At 45.0% G+C, this 22,205-nt stretch overlaps 1 protein-coding gene across 1 annotated transcript; it reads left to right on the top strand.

Moving 5' to 3' along the window:
* Positions 1-12,076: 12,076 nt before the first annotated feature.
* STC1 (stanniocalcin 1) lies at positions 12,077-21,465 on the top strand. The gene is made up of 4 exons (XM_028114348.2): positions 12,077-12,244; positions 14,245-14,387; positions 15,071-15,282; positions 21,195-21,465. The coding sequence occupies exons 1-4, from the start codon at positions 12,127-12,129 to the stop codon at positions 21,463-21,465; spliced, it is 744 nt and encodes a 247-aa protein (XP_027970149.1). The 5' UTR covers positions 12,077-12,126.
* Positions 21,466-22,205: the final 740 nt, after the last annotated feature.

Here is a 22,205-nt window from a genome sequence, read left to right as displayed (position 1 = left end):
CATTTGTAATATTGAAAATATTGGAACAAGCTGAATGTCCCCCATTATGGGGTTGGCTATATATTTTGCACATTAATTCTATGTAACCGCCTTAAAATAATGTCTATCTTTGTTATATTTCAGTGAAAGTTCCATTTCAAAATATTTTTAAAGGAAAAAAAGCAAATTATGGAGCAATGTGTGCAACATAATCCCATTTAAATTTTAAAAGAATGAGAACATTGTATAGGACGTCGCACCTAGCCAACTATTCACCAAACTGTTAAGAACACTTCTCAGCTCTTGCTTGTGTTAACGTACCGGACTTTCCTGGTTGCACAACCTCTTCTTCTTTATCATTCTCTTCTTGATCATTCCCAAAAAGAACTCCAGGTTTGTGCCTCAAGAGAAGATAACTCCAACCCTATTTCCTGCAATGAGCCTTACTGGTCTATTTATCCCCATGCCCTTCACAGTAAAGGTGTCAGCAAATCACGTTTAAGTCATTCAATACAAGGTGGTTTTCAAGTCAGGGTTTAGTTCAGGAATAAGCCTGTGACTCAGCTCAGTGCAACAACAAGCCAGAAGGAGTGTGGTGAGGGCTTCTGTAAAATAAGTTGACTCACTCTCAACAGTGCGCAAGAAGAAGAGCCAAACTATCACTTCAGAACACCAGGAAGTACTGATGTGAAGCCAGAAGCAAATGCAACCATTTTGTCTGCACGAGAGAAATAGTCTAAAGAGAAAAGCCACAGAGGAAGGTACACACCTAAGGAGCTCCAGAGTAATGAAGGCAGAGCCATTCGAATTTCTTACATTCCAGTTAGAAGAGTCAATACATACCTTGGTTGTTTAAGAGAGTTTGAAGCAGATTCTGTTATTTGCAGCTGAAGATATCTTACGTTATACCCTTGACGTCTCAACAGCAGTTAACAGTTACCTATTTCCTTCTTCATGAAATATTATCTTCCCCTAATTGGGGGATTGCACCCTCTTATCTCATTGGACTTGCCCTTTGGGTCTCCTTGCAGCTTCCTCTTCCTCTACCCAACCACGTAACGTTTGCTTTCCACAAACCTCTTCGTTTTGGGGGCTTCCTCAATTCTAACCCAATACTTTCTCCTTAAATAATCTCAACTACTCCCATGTTGTCTAAACCCTGACAACCACCACCCAACTTGTAAATCCAGCTCGGATTCCCCTCTAGACCAACAGACCATATACTCACCCACCTACTCAAAATGTCCTAGTAGGCATCTTAGTGTCTTAACTCAGTCCAAAATTTGGGCCATCATTTTGCATTTACACGCATGAAAAACTCTCTCTTCGTGGTGTTCTATATCTCGGTAAATGTCACCACGTCCATCTAGTTCAAGAGAGAAACCCAGAAATTACCTTTGAATCTACTCTCTCTCTCTTTCTCCACTTTCCCCACCCCATATGTCAATCACCCAGTGTTCCATGTGTCTCTTGGATCCTCTCATTTTTCTCCAACCCCACTTTCCCTGCAGTCCAAATACCATTCATCATCAGTCATCTCCTATTAGTGTACCTGTTCTACCTGAGTGCTCAACCAATCCATTCTTCATCCCGTAGTATGAAATACATCCTTTTAAAATACAAATCTTACCAATGATGCTTGCTTAAGCCCCTTTAATGGTCTTTCACTGCCTGTAAGAAAGAGTTGAAAAATCTTAACATGGACTACAAAACTGTACTTGATCTAGCCCCATCCAACCGCTTTGGTCTCATCTAATATTGCTCTTCCTCTCCCTCCATGTTTTAGGTCCTCGGACGCACCATACTGCATCTCAGGACGGCCATACATCCTGTTCCTTCTCACAAGAAACCTCTCACCCTCTCCCATGTCACACACTTCCACATCAAGTTTGAATAACTAGAGGGCATCGTATTCACAGAGTAGGTAGGTTGCGGTTGGTAATCCCTAGGACTGAGCAACCCAACCACCCAGTCCCCACTACTGCCTAACTGCATCTTGTTATTGTCCAGATTTCAGCTTAAACACCTCCTCTTCTAGGAAACTCCTCTGACCACCCACCCAGGTTCAGTCTGATTACTGCCTCGAATGTTTGAACAGTAACACTCAGCACATTCGTGACTATTTGTTTATGTTAGCCTGTAGCTGCCACTTAGCCAAACTAGTGATATTAATAAAGGACTGAACATAATGTTATACATAAGAACGTGGTTGGATTTTTCCCCTCATAACATGTCAAATGCCTAAGTAATATTTAACAACACATATTTTCGTCCTATCCCTGCTGATGTTCTTGGCTTAGAAATAGTGTGAAAGAAAAAATAAAATAACATGGATAATCCTTTCTATGCCAATAACTTGCCTTTTAAATTTGTCTTTTCATACAGTTATGAAGCCTAGAGAGTAGATACGTACAAATTTCTATCTCCTCTATACTCATTCCTCCAAAAAAGGCATGGACAAAAGAGCTCACCGATGGAGAATCAACTATTTGGATGGCACACAGATGCCCTTCTACTGGAGAGGTACTTTAAAAAAATTAGACTTTGGAAACTTTACCAAGCGTACGCCCACTATACTACATACGAATGGAGAAAGGTGTAAGCTTAGAGTTTCCCCAGCAGTTTTGAGGAGTGAGAGCTTGGAACCCCTCAAGCAGTAATGGCTGTAACTCTAAAGGTCTTTTCTTTAAGTAGAGAGCAAGCCAAGAAACCACTGCACTCTCGCAGACTCATCAAAGCAGCCATTGTGTTCCTTCTCCCTTTTTCTCAAGACAAGAAAATAACCCTCAATCAGATCAAGCCATTCCCCAGCAAGAGGCAAAAGCAATTTCAGTGGGACAGTGAAAGAAACACAGACAAGGGTAACCCAGATAGTTTTGTTTTGCTGCAGTGTTTTGGGTAGCCAGCAGCACACTCAGCAGTGAGCACTAGAAGAAGCAGAGTAGGGAGACAGCCAATGAGGAGCTGAACCCAGCAGAGAACTTCCAAAGGGAACAGCACTCCTAAACATCTGGGTGCAGCCCGGCCTACAACTGGGACTCATTGGTAGCAGCAGAGGGTTTTCTAAATGGAAGAGAAATACCATTCTGGAGTGCCTATGCTCCTTCCTTCCCTGCTCTGCTCCAACAGGGAGTTTGGAAGAGTTTTGTTCAGCTGAACATACAGTTTTCAGGACCCTAAAGAGAAACGCACTCCACTGTCTTCCTAAATATACTTCTAGCTGAATTGACTGTTTCAGTTTTCTCCTGTAGATTAACATTGGTTAGAATCATGTACGCTAGAGTCAGACAGACCCAATGTTGAATCAAGCCACTACTTCTTAATAACTGTGCTTCTCTGAACTTCACTTTCCTTGTAGGTAATGCATAATAACACCTGCGTTCTGCCATTGTTTTGAAGCTTAAATGAGATATTGAAGCCCTGTAGACCCTCAAGGAGAGGCAGGTCTAGTTAAGAGTATAGCTGTAAAGGAGGAACTTGAGGCTGCAGGGATACAAGCTGGTCCGAAACAGGACCAAGCTAATCTCAGGGGAGGTGAGTGGGAGCTGGGTGGCTTACAACCAGCATTCCCCAATGTTGGTTCCGAGGAACACCAGTCCTGCAGGATGTTAGTATTACTCATTAAAAAAAAGCTTTCTGAATAATACCTTTGGGGTACATTGGACTAAACAGTGTAAAAGCTTTCTTATTGCAGGATTTCTGGGTCACTTTAACATGTTGACGCTCATGTCAACATGAGCGTCAAACAATACAACCCCTGGTGTATTTCATAGGACCATTACCTCTTGGAACACACCATAGGAAATGTTGATTTACACTAATGGGTGTCTGGATCCTGTCTGATAACTCCTTAAACCAAAGGCTTAGAAGCAACTTCTTCATTAGGTACTAGAGGATGGTACCTGGTGTCTATGAGCTCTTCAAGGCTTACAGATTGCTAACAACTGAAGAGAAAATCTGCTGCTTCCAAAGGAAAATAAATACAATAAGAAAACTGCAGGGCGTGCCTGGGTGGCTCAGTTGGTTAAGCGTCTACCATTCAGCTCAAGTCATGATCCCAGGGTCCTGGGATCTGGGATCGAGCCCCGCATAGGGCTCCCTGCTCAGTGGGGAGCCTGCTTCTCCCTCTGCCTGCCGCTCCCCCTGCTTGTGTGCTCTCTCTCTGTTGAATGAATAAATAAAATCTTCAAGAAAAATTTTTAAAAAAATAAAATCTTAAAAAAAGGAAACTGCAAAAATTTGAAACATATTTAAGTAAACATCTATAAAATGCAACATCATACCAACTAGTCAATTGCTGTTTAACACATCATATATAATATAAATAGACTTTTGATGGAATACGGGTGTGCATCGTAGCATGGGTGCCATGCTGTGAGTCAGGGGTTCCATTAGGATGAGAGCCTAGAGTTTAAAAGGCCGTTAGATTCCTTAACAAGAGCCACAGCTTTAAATCATGTATTACAGTGTCTGATGTACACACAACACACACACACACACACACACACACACACACACACACACACACTGGAGCTGGAGAGGTTCCGACCAGTTAAGAACCAAAATCATAAACCAAGCCCCTGGCATGACAACAGCAGTTTTGGATTCAGTCACTTCACAGTGAGGTAGGTTGGAGGCTCCCCCTCTGCACCTTCCACCAACCCGCAGTGCCCAAGCACTCAGTAGGGTTTGGATTCTTACCCCGGTAGCAAAGCCTTTTGGGCACGAGCCATGGAACCCTGCAGCAAGGCACAGGTCTTTCTCAGGAAACCACCGCCTCCCCATGAAAAGCCATTCGGGGCACCTATTTCACAGCCGATGGCTTTGCATTTACCGCTTCTAAAGGAGCATGGCATGTTCCGTTGGCTCTTTCCAATTCATGGCAAAAGGCAACATTTTAAGGAGGGAGTGGGGGAAGAGGTTGGAGAGGGGCTGAAAGACAAACTCGGTTTCTAAATGTTTGCTAAAGACACTGCATTTATTTGAAAGAAGACACACAAGGAGAGGCACAAATTCTCAGTCTTGTTCCTGGGAGGGAAGGCATCTCCTCGCATCCTGTTCGGTCAGCCTGGGTTGAGATGAGGAGCTCATGTCTGAGGACAACCATTGGGGTCCTAAGAGAAGTCACTCCACGTCCATGCACCTTTCTCTGTGATCTGAGAAGACATCTGGAGTCATGGGATAAATCTAAATTATCTGCCAATTCTTCTACTTTTTTGGAGGCAAAAAAAAGAGAAAGTTAGGATTCAACAATCCCAAAACCTTGACTTTTCCATCAGATCAATCTGTTTTTCAAGGTCTGTTTAATATCATGTTAGGATATTTTCTCATTTCCAATGTTTGGTTTTAACTGTGTGGCTCATTCTTGCTCTTTTCTATATTCTAAAGTCTGCTGTGAGTGATTTAAACACAAAATGAAGGATAAAGTGCAGCCCCCTCCCCCCAACACACACACACACACACACACACACACACAGAGGAAACTGCCCTTCCTTTGTTAATCTACAAGAGACCGGTAAAGACAATCAGGCACAACTGTGTAAAGAAATCATTACAGACACAAATATGAGAACAAGCAATGAGAATATAATTAAAATTTGCTGTATGAAAAGAATAATATTCCACCAGGCCACACTATTCTGAGCTAAATTTCCCTGCCTTAGCACAGTGCGACTCCCCTGATGACATTTTTGCCCTTAAGGATTTCAACACTTCCTCCAAAGCTGTAACTTTTTTCTCTCTCTTCCTCCCCCTTCCTATTATTGTCACTAGAGAGTGGGGAATGACAAGTTCAAGAAAATGTTTGCCTTGAGGCCAAAGTGTGTTTCCTTTGCACTTGGATTTCCATTTATTCCACTAAATTTCCTTACAATTAATTTTTAAATGGGCTGAGAGAGTTCATTTCCCAAACAGCTGACAAAAACCGTGTTCCATGAAAGCCAACGAAATGGCACTCAGTGACCATTTTTGCTACCATTATAAACCCTTACAGTATAAATTCTGACTCTGCATTCTGCACTTTATTACTCTGATATAGTAGTCGGAATATGTTGATACTCCCATGATACCCACCCAGAGCCAGGAACTGGTTTGTCTTAATTGCGCTTTAGCCTAAAGCATATTAAATGCAACTTGATTATAAAATGCATTTGAATTGCCACAATAAATTTCTTGGCAAGATTTCCAAACATCAAGTAAAGAAATCCATAATCTCCTAGTCTGGCCCCTTTGCTGACTTGCCAGGTAACTTTGTATAAAGGCTGCTCCCTCTCCATGTCCCCTTTTCTCAGCCAATAAACTAGTAATAATAGATTTGTCTAGCACTCAGAAATGGCTGCAAGACACTTCTTTATACTAGGATGGCATTTTGCAAATGGCAAGCTGGCTTTAGGCTAAATATGTCAGAATGATGCTTCAGCACAGGTTGTGGAAGCAAGTTTTTTTTTTTTTTAATTTCTACTTCACAAACTCATCGGCACCCTCTATCAATCTCACTCCAGAGCTCACAGTTTAACACTGTATTTACCGCTTCGTGTCCAGGTCCGCGCACCTCCATGCCTTGCCCCACACTGCGCTGTCTGTTCTTTCACAGTGCTAACGCCGTTCCAGACACACAGAGCTTAAAGAACATGCACCGATGGATGGATTGGTTGGCTGGAAGTGGTAAGCCCTAATCTCTAACTGGAGGGGTCTGCATTAAGCACAGGGCTGAACCTTTCTCAGACACGTGCGGTGGGACAGGTCTGCCCCAATCCCTGCACGTTACAGACTGCAAACGTCTTCTTCACCAAGGTGTTTGGGGACAGGACCAAGAAGCAGGAGAGCACTCGGGCCCCCACATCGGCCTCCCACACTCCCCCCAGAAGATTTCCGAAATAGGATAGGCACCAAAAACATGTGAGAAACAGAGTGAAAAGTTACTCAACCCTGACCTTTGTCTAAAAACCACTGGAAGAAAGAATGCTGAGTAGAAAAATGGGTCAAAGAAGTTTCATTTCCTTCAATGATGAGAAGCAATGCTCACTACCACCTGGAAATAGAATTCCTTTTTTAAAACAAATAACTCAAAGTAACACATGTGTGTTATCACCTGCCCTGAACAGTTAGGTACAGGCATTATCCTCCCCTTAGCACTGGGGCAGAACAGTTCTAAAAAACTTCCCTGCAACCTATTTCCCTACTAGGCAATAAGAGGATGGTATCCAGAACGGTATAAATTGCAAAACTTCCAAATATGTACAACCATGCTAGTCTGCAATCTCACCAGCTAAATTACAGAAGAGTAAGCTTTTTTTATCGTCCACAAAAATAAAGTTATCCCCCTTAAAAAGCATCCCGATAGCCTGAAACAATGGCCAATCTAACAGAACCAGGATTCACAACTTTTTTTTTATTATTTTAAAAAGCGGCATCTCGTTGTTGGTTGGTTCGAGCGCCCTCATGTGTCTCCACAGAGTAATGTCACTTAAGGCCTTTCAAAGGGCTACAGGTAATGAGATTCAAGGACACACATCCCCTCTCCGTCCTTGTTCCACCTTGTTTCAGGTGCCTTTTGTGAAACTGCAGATTTGCAGGTCGCCCCCTAGGACTACGAATTTGTCCTCCCAGATGTAAAGGGACATCATAACTTATACCTGAAAGAATGGGGAGCCAACATTCACGGAGGTGGAGGCTAATTTCAACTTGTCTGCTCTGGTTTAAACATGTTCGGTCATCCTGCCTATTTCTTTTTCCTCCCCCCACCCAGCCTGAGGGGCACTCTAAGGCTGCATACCCCCTCCTCCAAGGTGGTGCTCACACAACTGAAGAACCCAGAGCTACCTCTACAATGAGCAAATCTCAGGAGACGTAGCTCCATCGTCCTCTCTATGACCAGGGGCAAGCCATTCTTCTCTCTCTGGGTCCTGGGCTCTTCCTCTGGGAAAAGAGGAGAGCGGGTCTTTTCTCACAGATAAGAGGCATCTGCAGAAATGCCTGGCAGAGAGTAGATAGGCACCCAGTAAATGTTAATTGAATGCAAACCTATAAGCTCTATTCCAACCCACTTGACGTATTACATTTCCAGAAAACAGATATTCTTCCTCAAATACAACATTCATGCGTTAAGAACTAGCTTGGGAATTCATGAAGAACAGAAAAAGGTCAAACATTTCTCTGCATTTCCCACAACACCTGACCTAGTGCCAGGCACTCAGTAACCCTCCATAAACCACTGGGGGTGGCAGGAGTTTGACCCTTTCATGTAGTTTCTTTCTTTCTTTGGCAGAGTTTAAAGAAATCAAAGACAAATAAAGAGGCAAAGATTCATTCAAGAATTTGAGACTGACCACACAGAACACCTGGTATCTTTATATAGGATGAAAATAATCCCCCCCCCCACACACACACACACTTCTTCCTCCTTTTTCTTGAGGTTTCTTGAGCACAGCCAGGGTATCATCACCCAGCCTTAGGTGTTGGCAGATTCTCCCACCCACTTCTTTGCACTTTCCCTGCTTGGGGGCAGCAGCAAAGCCTCCCCTTCCTTCCCACCCACTGCACCTGGGGCACCTCCAACTCACACAGTCAGGCTGGGGAAGGTTCCTCATCTACCGGAAGTACAGTCAAGTCCTTTGGCCAGGCCAGTCTACTACGTTAACAGAAGCCAGAAAGTGCCTGCCCAACAGACATACTAGATAATCTTGTCAACCATAAAAGCCATTCCCAATAAAAGCTGGGGTGGTAAAAGCTCTGATGTATATTGTCTCCATTATCATTAAACTAGAAGAAAGATTTTTTTTGTTTTTTTTTTTTCCCAAGGAGGTTCTTAGAATACTTGATAATTTCCTTTGTATTTAAAATAGCTCTCATATTTTTTCTTCTCTTCCTTTCCCACCACTACCATAGGTGTCCAGGACCTTATCGTCACAAACTAGTATTACTTATTAGTCTTATAACCTCCATTCTTTTCTTTTTTTTTAAACTCCATTCCTTTCTTCCTCCAAACCATCGTAAGTCTGACCAAAAGATCTTCCCCAAACACTAACTTCAGTGTATCCTCTAATAATTCCTAGTCAAGAATGCTTAATGACTCCCTGTTCCTGTTGCTTGCAGGATAAAATTCAAACTCAGAAACCTGCTGCTCACACTCCTCCGTATTCTCTCATACCACCCAGGAGAGTTGCAAAAGAACCAGACATCACCCCCAGAGTTCCCAAGACTCCTCCATCACTGCTATATCAAAGGCCAAGATAAGAGTGCAATGATCGTGAATATTCAGAGAGCCTTGAGCTGCCGTCTAGGTACGAATGCCCAACATAAACTTTACAACTGCTCTTTGGGAAGAAACGTTACATTGGGCATTTCTCCTTAGACCCCCAGTTCCCTTCTGTGACGTTCCCAAGTGCACTGATGCTCATGCTAGTTACATTCACACCAAAGTGGCTGGCCGCTGTTGGGTTTCTTCAGTTGACAGCTTATCTGTCCTTGTGAAACACTTCACACACCCAGCAATGAACCTCCAGGCACGTGACAGTCAATGAGTGAAATAAGAAGGAATAATAAATCAACATCAGAGAAAAGATAAAACACATCCTGACACTTGTAGGACATTGTGTTTCGGTGGATTCCCCCAGATAATGGGGGAAAGAATGTGGATGGGAGAAATCATCACTCTACAACCCTACCAAGCCAGTAGGCCAACATGGGGAAAGGCCGACAGGGGAAACAACCAGGGCTGCCTTGAACAATGAGAGACAGCTAAGGAGGTAGAGAATGCTGAGGAACAGAAAGCAAGATCCTCAGGAGGGAAATGCATGCATCTCTCCTCTTGTTCTCCTTCTAGAAGAGAACACTGAACTATTATATTGCATTGCCATCTGTCTACCTCTCCTGCCTAAAGCAAAAAGGACAATCTCTGAGCTTCCCAGATATGCACTTTTGAAAAAATGAAATAGTCATAGCTTTTTCCCAAATTCTTTCAAAGCAATAACCGCAGTTCACATCTTTCCCACACTGACCCTTCCTTGAAGCCCCTTCCATGAAGCCTTCCCCACATCTCTACCCAGTGTTGACCAGGTCTTTCTCTTACCATCCAAGGTCCTGACATCCTGACCCTTCAGGAAACATGACTGAGGTTGACCACTTTTCCAACTTGACTGCAAACTCAACAACAAGAGTCCTTGCTTTTCATTCTCTTGTATCTCTTCTCTGTTACCCTCCCCCACTCAGCCCCCAGCACCCAGCCTAGAAGGTACTTGAGAAATGCCAATACTGTCAGTTAATCTAAATTGAAATGTACTTATTCTTTAATGAAAATGTGAAAATTCCCTTCCTTGCCTTTAGATATTTCTTTTATCCTTTATTTCCTCCATCCTTTTTCTAGCAAACTTCATGCTTCCCAAACAATCCTTTTGTGCAAGTGGGGCGGGGCTAGAATCACTCAGCATGCCCACTCCCCTCACACATACAGAGCTGAGTCTTGGTTTGTGGTTAGTAGAGTTGGCATTCTTTCTTCAACCTTTGAAGATTTTGGGATCTAAACTGAAACCACTGTCTGTTTCTTTGCAAGATCATCTTGCTCCTGTCTCTGTGAATCTCCAATGGCCCTTTCTTATTTATGTCCTAAAATTTTGTAAAGGTTTTCTTGCTTAATCCCTTCATTTCACGCCAGTCCTTAATGCAATGCCCACTTTTTTATTTTACCCTGATAAGTCCTCTCCTGGATCATCAGCCTCCTTCACAAGCTGGGGACATAGCTCAGTGTTGCCAGCTTGTAAGGAAATACGAGCTTCTACACTAGGCATGATTTCTGATGCCACTGTAATTTCCCCCATTAAGTCTACAGCTTATCAGTCTTCTCTCCTACACATTCTGGTCTTTTCCTACTCCTTCTTCCCAGTCCTGCCTGCCCCCATACTCCCTCCCCGCCCCCAAGAAATGAACTGGTTTACCTAGCAGGTTTAGTCTTGCTTTGGCCAGCTTATTGTTTCAATGTGATTATGAAGTCCCCGGCCTTGAAAACACAGTTTGTTAAGTTCCAGGCATGTCCAATGTCTCTCTGTTGAGCCTGGAGGTGTGCATGTGTGTACCTATGGTAGCTAAACACTCCTGGAGTTTGCAATCTTGCCGGTGACTAAAAAGATGGACTCGAGGTTAATTTGTGTTACTGGAGAATCATAGTTTTAGAGATGTAAGTAATTCTAGACTCCAACGTGGGCATTTCTCAGATCTGAAAATGGAGGCAGAACAAGGTAAAAGGACTTAACCACAGTCATAGAGAAAGTCAGTAGAGGAATTGGGGCCACAGCTCAGAGCCGTCCTACGCCAGTCCATCAGGGCCCTTCCACTCACATATGTCCCTCCTCAGGGGCTCATATATGTGAGTGAGAACTCTGGATGCCCAGATGCAACCAGAGTGCATCCCAGACCCATATGTATGTATCAACGAGATGGGGACAGTGCTGTGCATGTAACTTACAACACAGACAGTATGCTGGAAAAATCAGACCAAAACTGCTATAAAGAGGTTAAATTAGAATCCAAAGAGACCACATTCCCCATCCTGCCGATGCTGCTCCCCGGCCACCACCCCCTCCCCACGCCAGTAGCTCATTAAAAAAAAAAAAAAAAAGATGGATCTCCCAAAGCACCTTGTTGAGATTTTCATATGATTTTTCTTTAGTTCAATCAATACACAGTCATCCCTTAATTCAGTGAAAATAGCTTTTCACACGTCCATGCACACACTGTCATACACACATGTAAAACATTGGCAGCAGGTACTTTTAATTTGCTGGAAAATATTTCTAAGAAGTCAAACAGCTCCAGCCCAATGAGCGTGCCCTCCGATTGGCTAGCCAGACCAGTTGAGGGACCTGATTGGTCCCTGATCCTAAGGACCGATAAGAACGGCTATAAAATCCCTGGGTGCAGCTCTTGGGCCCCCAGTTTGCAAAAGCCAGAGGTGCAAGAAACAGCCACTGCAGCAGGAGCGGCAAAAGCGTCAGCAGGAGCAGCATCAGCAGCAACAAAAAACCCTCATCAAATCCTCACCTAGGCTCTCAGTGTATCCAGATCCACATCTTCACTCAAGCCGGGAGAGGGAAAGAGGAAAGGGGGGGAGGAAAAAAAAAAAAACCCAACAACTTAGCGGAAACTTCTCAGAGAATGCTCCAAAACTCAGCAGTGCTTCTGGTGCTGGTGATCAGTGCTTCTGCAACCCATGAGGCGGAGCAGAATGATTCTGTGAGCCCCAGGAAATCCCGGGTGGCAGCTCAGAACTCAGGTAAGCGGCAAACCCAGGACCGGTTTCTCCCCCAAAGAGCTGTCCTCATTTGCCTCTCGCTTTTGCAACTGTGTCTATGACGGCTGATCTTGATAATAAATGTGCTTCATGCCTGATGGCAATAAACTGCCAGTGTAATCCAATAGCCTTAGGAAGTGGAGCTCCTTTGTTTAATAAATTGCATGCAACTAACGAAGAAGCTGGGCGCTCTGCTGAGGGTATTTCATTGCATAAGCCTAGCCTGATTGCCTGAAATCTGGCACGTACCCTCTTGGGGGGGGGGGGAAGGGGGCGGGGGAAAGGCTTGAACGTTGGCATGCTTCAAAGCGCTCTCTATACTTTCCAGAAGCTGAAGCTGATCTTAAGGTGAGACATGATTTGTCAGATGCTGCTCCCCTTCCTTCACCCTTAAGACCCCATAACTGGACTTCCCTGACCCTTCAGAGAGCACACAGAAAGCTCCCTCTGCAGACAGATGGACGGAACCGTAGCCCTCAAGTCTGACAAATCCCAGGCAGATGCAGAGAAAACCTTACACATCCCACCCCTGACACTGCTCTTTCTCCTCCTCCCAGCTTCCTCATGCTTCATTCGGCTGCCCATGCAGCCCCAGGCCAGAGGGACCCTCAAAAAAGAGTATTTGTGAAACGTAGCAGCAGTTTCTTCAAGGGGAAGGTGTCACTCTGGTTCTGACTCCCGGGGCAGTTAATTGTGTATTATCTTGGCCTCTAGAGGACAAGAGTCCCTAGGAAGCCGGTACTAACACCTCTGCCTTTTGACTTCACTTGTCCGGCTTGCTCCTCTAACATTGCTGCCCCCAGCCCCCCAACTGTCAGCCAAGATGAGATCGCAGGTGTCCAAATGCTGCAGACAACCCTCCCCTGCGAAGAGCACAGGTCCCTGCCTAGAGGAGGGCTTTGCTTCACTTCCTTTTGTACTTAGTTGCTATAGAAATGCAGTGATTCACAATTCGAGCTTGCCTAAAACAATAGCAACCCTAATGCATATTAAAACTGCTTAAAGCAAAGTTATAATTTGAACCCGTGGAAATATATAATTAGGGAAATGACTTGTAACATCCCAGAGGCTGCGGGTGGTGGGAGGGGGAGGGGAAGCCTAACTGAACCACGCTTTTGATCTCAGAGGAGAATCCTATGGTATGAAGGCTGCAGATCATTTCTTGCCGAGCTGCTTGCCAGAACACCCCCCTTCTGAAGGAGAGAAATTACTTTTATGGGAGATCTTATCCAGAATGTAGAAAGCCTCATGCAAGTTCTTTGCGGTTTTTCTTCCAGTCTTGCACAAGGGGTGCCTTGGCCTTGTTATTCCACACCTGTGTTTCTCTTTTAAAAAAGAAATGGCTTTTAATATAAGAGAGATTATGCATACCTCTAAGCACTGACCTATGGTGGGGGTTGGGATGAAACATGAATGGACCAGATTCCTTTCTGCCAATGGGAAGGTAAGTTAAAAGCCCTAAATCGGAAGGGTCTCCAGATGAACTCCTGGCAAATTCTTCTCTGCCATTTAGGCTAAAATTCCATTCTTATTACTCTGGAGTGCATTTTTGGAAGCCAAATGGACTCCCTGGCCCTTCCACTTCCTAAACCTGCCCACCAGCCATCAGCCATCGCCTCCTGTCTTCCTATGCTTTCGGGCTCTAAGGGATGCCCTTTGATGCTACAGAGCTTCTTCAAGCACTTGCATTCCGCAGATTCTGGCCTTACTTCTCCAGCCACCAACATTGTATGTAATGGTGAGACCAAGAGGGAAAACTCACGCCCTCTCTCTCCTTCCATGTGCTCTTGCTCTTAGAAGCCAAAAGATCTGCCTGCCCCACTCTTTCCACTCCTACCCCCTCTGAACGGGTCCCTCTACTGGCCCCATGGCAGACATCTAAGATAGGCTCTTCTGACTCCTTGTCCTTGAATTTTGCCACCTTGACCCCGTTGAATCACCGTCACCATTTGACCCAGACTGGGTGGATTTGTCTCTTTCAGCTGAAGTGGTTCGCTGCCTCAACAGTGCTCTGCAGGTTGGCTGTGGGGCTTTTGCATGCCTGGAAAACTCCACCTGTGACACAGATGGGATGTACGACATCTGTAAATCCTTCTTGTACAGCGCTGCTAAATTTGACACTCAGGTAATAAGACCTTGACCTTGACCCATGCCTCCCACGGGCTGCTTGTCTTTAATGCCCTGTTAGACTATTGTTCTTAGGAGCCAGTCTTGTAGGGAAGCTGCTCTGCTTCTCAGCCTCCTCAGCGTAAATTCTCAGCTCCGGTGTGTGCACGCACACACACGCACGGGCACACATGCGCACACACACAATTTTGGCCAGAAAGTCGGTTTTACAGGACACTCCCCACCCATTCTAACGCACAAATGTACCATACTGACAGAGGCTGTCTTATAAGGGAGGGGGTGATGAGCAGGAAATCTTTACCTCTTCAAGAAGAAATAAAAACGTACTTCGAACAAAGAAGTTCTTCTCACTGTATGACCTAGCATACTAGCTTGTGAGTTATCAAAGTCTCAATCCCAAGAAGACAAAGCCATTTCACAGCTATTTTTAAGCTGCGGGGTGGTGGATTATGGTTCATCTCTTTTTTTCCCCCTGTGTCGTTATTTCTGTGGAGCTCAATTCTGAAGGTAGACAAAGAGAGTAGGGACACTTTTTTTATCCTGGCCACGGCGTACAATTTTCTCACTGCGAGGACACGAAGATGGCCATGAGACAGTGCCAAGGCAAGCCCCCTTAAGTTCCACATGTCCTCTCTGGTCAGCTCGAGCTAAAGCTTCTCCCCCTTACCCCTTGCCTGACAGGGAAAAGCATTTGTCAAAGAGAGCTTAAAGTGCATCGCCAATGGGGTCACCTCCAAGGTCTTCCTTGCCATTCGGAGGTGCTCCACTTTTCAGAGGATGATTGCTGAGGTGCAAGAGGAGTGCTACAGCAAGCTGAACGTGTGCAGCGTCGCCAAGCGGAACCCCGAAGCCATCACCGAGGTCGTCCAGCTCCCCAATCACTTCTCCAACAGGTACAGAATGAGTCCGCTTTTCTGCAATGGTGTGGGGGGGGGGGGAGGCGGGGCTTTGACAGAGCCAGACACAGAAGGGGGTTAATTGCCACAGTCATGATCTTATTTTAGCTTGCAGCCTTCCCAGCTTTTGCAGGAAAAAAAATATGTTTGTGATTGGTTGTGACAGCTTAAGCAGCCTGGATTTTTTTTTTTTTTTCTGTTATAGAAAAAGTCTTTCCATGCAGCTAATAGAAAGCTTCATCTGCAGCATCCTTGGGTGCATTTTCATTGTCATTTCTCACCATAAGCATGAAGGGAATTGGGAAGTTTATGGAAACAAGATTGTGAGACCTCAAATTTGGCTGAAATTACGGCTATGCACGGCACAATTGGCCATTATTAAAACCCTGGTCAAATGTCATAATGCAGACTTTTAAATCTGCATGTGTTCTGAGTCGGTCCCAAGCCCAAGCAGGTATTTCAGTAGGTGACCCAGAGTAAGCCATGTCACTTCCCTGGGACTCGGATTTCCTTTGTGAAAAGTGAAATGGCTGGACAAGATGACTCCCATGTTCCCTCCCAGTCCTATGTTATTCCTTTCTCTAATCCAAGATTTCCCAGAATGGTGTTCTGGTGACTGCTCAGTCACATTCTCATCTCAGTATTCTCACATGACCCAAAGCCACTGAACTAGTCATACCTGAGCACTGGCCTCTCTGTGCCTCTGGCTACGGTCTTTGCCAGCCAGGAGAGGGCTGACATCTCATTCCACGGCCTACAAGGTTTCCCAGCAAGACCTGGGCTTCCCCCCATCTGTGATGAAGTTAAGAGAGGTGTCCATGGGGCTGGGGTGGAGGTATGACAGGGACAGTGGAGACAGGACAAGTTCAGCCTACTGTGATGCCCCGCAGCCTAAAACTTGCCTCCCAGTCCTGACGCGCTAGGATCCTTTGACTCTCCGGACAAATCCGCACTGACTGACAAAGATCAGTCCTATTGCATGTTACCCGACCACCTGAGAGCTAATACAGGCTTCCCTGGTTAATTTCCTACCAGGTGCTGCCACCCTTCTTCCAACAGTGGCAACAGCCTACTCCTCCCGGGGCTGACCAGTGATTGAGTCAGGCACAGATGTGCAACTGGAAGACAGGAAAAGTAGCTCTCCCTTAGGGAAATGCTTCCTTAGGGAAATGCCCGTGACATTAAAACTTACCTACACATTAGGTGCTCTTCAGAACCTCATGTCAATTTATAAATTTGTTGGTTCAGTACTTGGAAGTGACAATGGGTCCTAAATGATTTCCTCAGAATAAGAAAATCAAATCCAGCATGTATCTCAAAAGGCCTATCTCTTTATATTGACCTTGTTCTTAAAATTCTCCTAAGAAGAATCTGGTTACACCTGAAGAGGAAAAAAAAAAAAAAAAAAAAAATGGAAAACCCAACCCTGGCTAATTGTTGGAGACTCCCTTCACCATAAGGAAAAAAAAAAAAAAAGGATTCTTAGTAGGATTCTTAGTAGACAGGGGCTAAGGAAAAAGTATGTATTTGTGTGGTAGTAACTGGGGGGCAGGGGTATGGTGGCAACACCATTATTATAAGTCTAGATCTTTAAGGATCCTGTGACAATTTGTGACTTATAGCAAATAACCAATTTGGAGGCAATATGAACCTCTCTATTTCAACTGAGGTCATATCTTCCATTATGAAGGGAGAGGTCTTGATATGATATAGATTCTGGACTGGTGATATGACACAGATTCTGGACTGGTGATCCTAAATATCTAAGAAGACACTAGTAATAGGACTTGTTAATCCAGGCCACTATTCCTTTCAAAGGGGGGGGTCTCCTTTTTACCACCTTTAGCAAATGGTCACAAGGAGTCTTGTCATCTCCCTTTTCCATCACAGGGAAATCACACTTATTAGGAAAGTGGGGAAAAGTGGCCATCCCTTGAAGACCAGAATCTTCCATGCAGCTCTTTCTTCAATTATTTCACTTCAACTGGCTAATATTATTCCTGCTCAGAACTGTAGAGATTTCCGGTTCCCTGCTGGGCTTGATTTGCTCTATTTAAGCTCCTCACTCTCCTGAAACATCCTGCTTTCCCAGCCTCTGCCCCACCACAGATACACACGAAGTTGTGCCAGTTGGCACGGAATTGTGAAGGGAAGTAGTTACAGGTTCATTCCACCTTCCTGTGACTTATCTAGCATGAGATTTGGGCCTGGGAGAATCCAAAAGCCTGTGACTGGACCAGGAGCCAGAACAGGGATGTTTTCCATGAGAGAAACACACTCAGAAGAGAAAGAAGAGCTGGATGTCCCCCCCCTGGCTGAATTTACAAACTGCTCTCTCAACCCTGAGGGAGAGCAGGCAAATTGATCAGGCAAGCTGAGCAGTGTGAAGCTTGGGAAGAAAGCAGACCAATCCAGATCCAGAGTGGGAAAACTGACGAAGCTTCCAGCTCTCTAGGGCATGGATAGGGAACAGGAAACAGAAGAATAATATTGATCAAGGGAAACAAAGGACTATTTATAAACCCTCACACAGAACGTTCCTAGGCAGTATGTGTGTATTTGGGTAAGCATGGCTGAAACAGTAGCTATGGAGAATATCTGATCTTATTCTTTACCAAGAAAAAAAAAAAGTCTGTGAGGGAATTTTCAAAGTGGGAAAAAGAAACATGCTTTAAAAATCCTTTCAGTCCGGATAATCAGAACCCTTAGCCCGCCAAGTCCCTGCAGCACATCCCGCCATCCCCTATAAAGGTGAAGAAAGGAATCTCCTTAACTAGTTCTAAGTCTTCCTGCAGAAGATGGTCCTCAGGCAGACCTGCACCATCTTTGTTAAATTAAGAAGGAATTTATATATCAAATCCCTAGAAACACAGAATGTCATAGCTGTAGATGATTACAGAGGTTATCTAGACTAAATACCTCATTGTGCTGATTTAAAGAACAGAGGCCCGGAGAGGAAAGTGCCCCACTACAGGTCATCCAGCTAGTGAATGACAGAGCTGGGCCTAGAACGCATGTGGCCTTGAGCCACGCCATTTGATTCTTACTTCAAAAATGGCAACCAGTAGAACCTATAGGAAATATCCACAAGCCAAGCAGAATAAAAATAGAAAAAAAAAATAGAATACCAAGGAGAATTGAGTAAATGTGCCCCGTGGTGATCAACGATTGCATTTGTGTACATTCTCTTCTCAAAGAGAAGGCACATCTTACCAACAGCTATAGTGACATGAACAGTTGGTACAAGATGGTGCCTCGATTAAATATGTGACAATTGCCAAGTCAACTTTTGCTGGAGATGCACTCTCTTAAATAATCTCACTTGGTGACTTCTAGATAGGAAAGGTCTGTCTCATTAATCCACACAATCCCAGAGGTCAGCGCCCTTCCTGAGTATTCCAGCCCTTAATGGAGAGGTGCGGTATTAAACTGTCGCTCACTCTGGCCAATGATGTGGACAGCAAGGCGGCCGGACAGGTTGACAGGTTTCCCAGACTTGGAGGAGCTGCTAATGGAGCCATGGATATCTTCTATTCCAATGAGCACTCTTAGCCTGCCCTTGTTAGGTTCACAAAGCTCCACTAGAGAAGCTAAGGGTAGATTTGGGGACAGTCACTACGGGTGGTCGGGCTGGCAAGGCCATCGTGGAGAAACACCAAGAACAGATGTCCTATCTGGGCAAGCAGAGAAAGCAACAGAAAAGACAGAAGCCCTCAGAGAGGGAGAGTGGGGCCCAAGGGACACATGTGGCCTTAAAGAGGCGAGGCTTAGTTTCCTTACTGGTGTTAAGACTTCATCATCCATGCAAGAGCTTTCAACGTTGAGCTAAGGAGAGACCATCTTCTGCAGTTCAGTCCCCTGGGGGCAGGGGAGGGCAATCGGTTATGGACAGTTCTTTCTACAAATGGAAGGGTTTAACTTCTAAGTTATAAAGTCCTGGTTGGGGGTCAGGAGGGTGAGAGATCAGAAACCTTATTCTGTAAGATCTAATCACCCTGTAAAACAGACGCAGAGATCAAGGGGACCCATGTCCTCGCAGAGCCCAAGAGTAAAGAGGTGCCTGGGGATCTATGTGGGTGTGTAGGTATCTGAAGCTGTTGGTACAAAGTAGTTTATTCTCAGTTTTTCCAAAACCATTTTTCTCCCCATTTCCCCATCCAAGTGAGATCTGCTTTGACTCATGTGCTTTATAATTCCAAAGGGTTGGAAAATGTGTTTCTGTGCCAGAGAATCCCAATTTTAACAACAGCTGGATATAATCCTCCCTCGGGGGAGGGGTAGAGCCAGGACTCTGTCCGAGACCCAGACAACGGCACTTTGCTTGGGGCCCCCAGCTTCATTCTGCTCACTCGCAGGAGGGTGACCGCTCTGCTTCATTACCCGTGTTCCACTCTGTTTACCGTGCATCCTTGAAAGGACCTCTCTGGGGGGTTAAGTTATTCTGGAAGGATGTTTGATCCTGTGCTCTGTGAGGTGAGTTAAAAATAAACAGGTTTCTTTTCATGGAAGATCTTGTGGCCCCAGCGACCTGCAGGCTCCTCTGGGGAAAGAGTCTCTCCACATCAATACTGTAGGTCACTGTCATTGGGAGAGTCTCTTATTAGTGAACAGAGAGCTAATGGGTTTTGACAAGTGCCACCTCAAATTGGAAAATTACCTGAACTGTCTCCCCGATGAGCAGGACAAGGAATTCATATGCTGTCAGTATCAGTCTGTGTCTGAGCCATAACACTTAGCCACAGCGTTCCGTTTGCCTAAAGAACTTGCACCTCAGACGAAGGTGATTGATACCAAACGCAAGGTTTTTTTTGGTAAGACTCAACCACACCTACCTCTAATTTCTCTTTCTGAAATCCTGACTTATTGGAGAGAATTAGAATTTCTCAAACTCCCCATTTCCTCCGTGACCACAAAATAAATCTCCAAATGGACAGTGAGCAAGCAACTAGGATGCCGGCACGTGAGGGTTACGAAGAACAAGGACACAAATCCTGCCGTCAGTAGTTCACAGTCGGGCAGGGAATGCTGACCTGTGTGATGCTAATAACCACGTGTCCATAAAATGCTCAAAAAAAGGAAGAGGCCAGCAAAAGCTAGAGCAGTCGGGGAAGACTTTGGAATGATTGAAGCAGAAACCATCAGGGACCCCCAGTCCCTCCATTTCAGGGTCCTCATTGCCTGGCATCTGGCCTTCTGACTACAATGTCCCTTGGAAAGAAGACTGAGAATGGGATCGGTCAATGGCCATTAGCAAGGCTAGCTGAGCGTATGGTAGGGAAGTTAAATCGAAGAGAAAAACGCACGAGACACTGAAGGCAGTGGCCTCCTTTAAAAATACAAGTTTAGTCCAAAACCTTCGTGTGCCCGTACACGTGCACACACACCACCGAGCAAAAGGCGGACTGCAAAGATGCATCAAAATACCGGCAAATGCGTGTGAGTGACTGTTCATCTAACAGTCTCACCAGGGCTGGGCTCACTTCATTACATATTTGACTAAGTCCTGCTTCTACCACTAACCCTTCACACGACCTTAGACAAGTCACTGCAGTTCTCCCACCTTCGTTTCTTCTTTATAAAATGAGATGATGATATATAGCCACTGAATGATCTCTGAGATCCCCTCCAGCTATACGATTGTGTGTTTCTAAAACTGTTAGACATTGTTGGCAGCCGATTCTTCACAGTGTGACCTAAGTCTCCTGAGCATTAAACGCGAGAGCTGTCTCGCATCCCGTGGCACCCTAGGAAGCGTTGCCTAAAAGTTAGAGCCGAAAGCCACCTTCAGCTGATGAACCATCTGGATTTGCACCGTTGGGCCAGTGGGGATCTGCAGCCCAGATGAAAGGCCAGGTCTTGCCTTGCCCTCCCTGATTGACTGTTGCATGTGCTCTCTTTCCTCAATGCAGATACTATAATAGGCTTGTCCGAAGCCTCCTGGAATGTGACGAAGACACGGTGAGCACCATCAGAGACAGCCTGATGGAGAAAATTGGGCCCAACATGGCCAGCCTCTTTCACATCCTGCAGACGGATCACTGTGCCCAAACACACCCACGAGCTGACTTCAACAGGAGGCGCACCAGCGAGCCACAGAAGCTGAAAGTCCTCCTCAGGAACCTCCGAGGTGAGGCGGCCTCTCCCTCCCACATCAAACGCACTTCCCATGAGAGTGCATAAGCAGGGAGAGGTATTCACAGCCTCGCCAGACTAGCATCATTTTAAAGGTGTTCACACACCGACTTTGAGTGTACTGTGCCTGGTTTGATTTTTTTTTTTTTTTTTAGGTAGTTCCTATTTTCTATTCCCCTTCCAGAAAATTGCATGAAACGAGGCTTCTGTAATCAATATCCCAACATTCTGCAATGGCAGCATTCCCACAGACAGAATATGTGTGATCTTTCTGCCTCTCGGCAGGAGAAAATACCCTCTTTTATCACGTTCCTTCCCCAGGTCCCCTCAGACTCCTCTCAAACACAAAGCATTCACGTAAGGCCCAGTCATTGTCATTGGAAGCTGTGGGGCCCTTTTAAGATGGTTGCCCCAGTAGAGTTAGCTGATGAGAAGCGACTTAATTTAAATGCATGTCTTAAATGCCCATAAAGGTGTTAAATGGAATTCGTGTGATGAATCTGTGCTGGCCATGGACGAATATGAATGTCGTGTTTGAATTCTTGATCTCTCATGAGCTAGTGTCTTACAGTCTTGATCCTCCAGTGTGTAATTTCCTTTCCAACACATTTACCAAATTGCTCAACCCTGGCTCTTCAACCGGGCTTTGAGCCTGCATCTTCTTGCATCTAATGAAAAACAAAAAGCTAACATCTTTATGTACTGTAACTGCTCAGAGCTTTAAAAGTATCTTTAACAATTGTCTTAAAACCAGAGAATCTTAAGGTCTAACTGTGGAATATAAATAG

This window comes from Eumetopias jubatus, unplaced genomic scaffold (genome assembly GCF_037043125.1).
Source record: "Eumetopias jubatus isolate StellerSeaLion01/CBP00866 unplaced genomic scaffold, mEumJub1_p1.0 scaffold_2, whole genome shotgun sequence".
NCBI lineage: Eukaryota > Metazoa > Chordata > Mammalia > Carnivora > Otariidae > Eumetopias > Eumetopias jubatus.
The sequence above is the reverse complement of the archived record's forward strand: the minus strand, read 5'-3'. Positions and strand labels throughout refer to the sequence as shown.

Excerpts from the sequence above, each read along its gene's own strand:
- STC1 (XM_028114348.2), top strand. The coding sequence starts at position 12,127 with ATGCTCCAAAACTCAGCAGTGCTTCTGGTGCTGGTGATCAGTGCTTCT. Across the intron at positions 12,245-14,244 it reads GGTGGCAGCTCAGAACTCAG|CTGAAGTGGTTCGCTGCCTC; the intron begins GTAAGCGGCAAA and ends TGTCTCTTTCAG. Across the intron at positions 14,388-15,070 it reads CTGCTAAATTTGACACTCAG|GGAAAAGCATTTGTCAAAGA; the intron begins GTAATAAGACCT and ends CTTGCCTGACAG.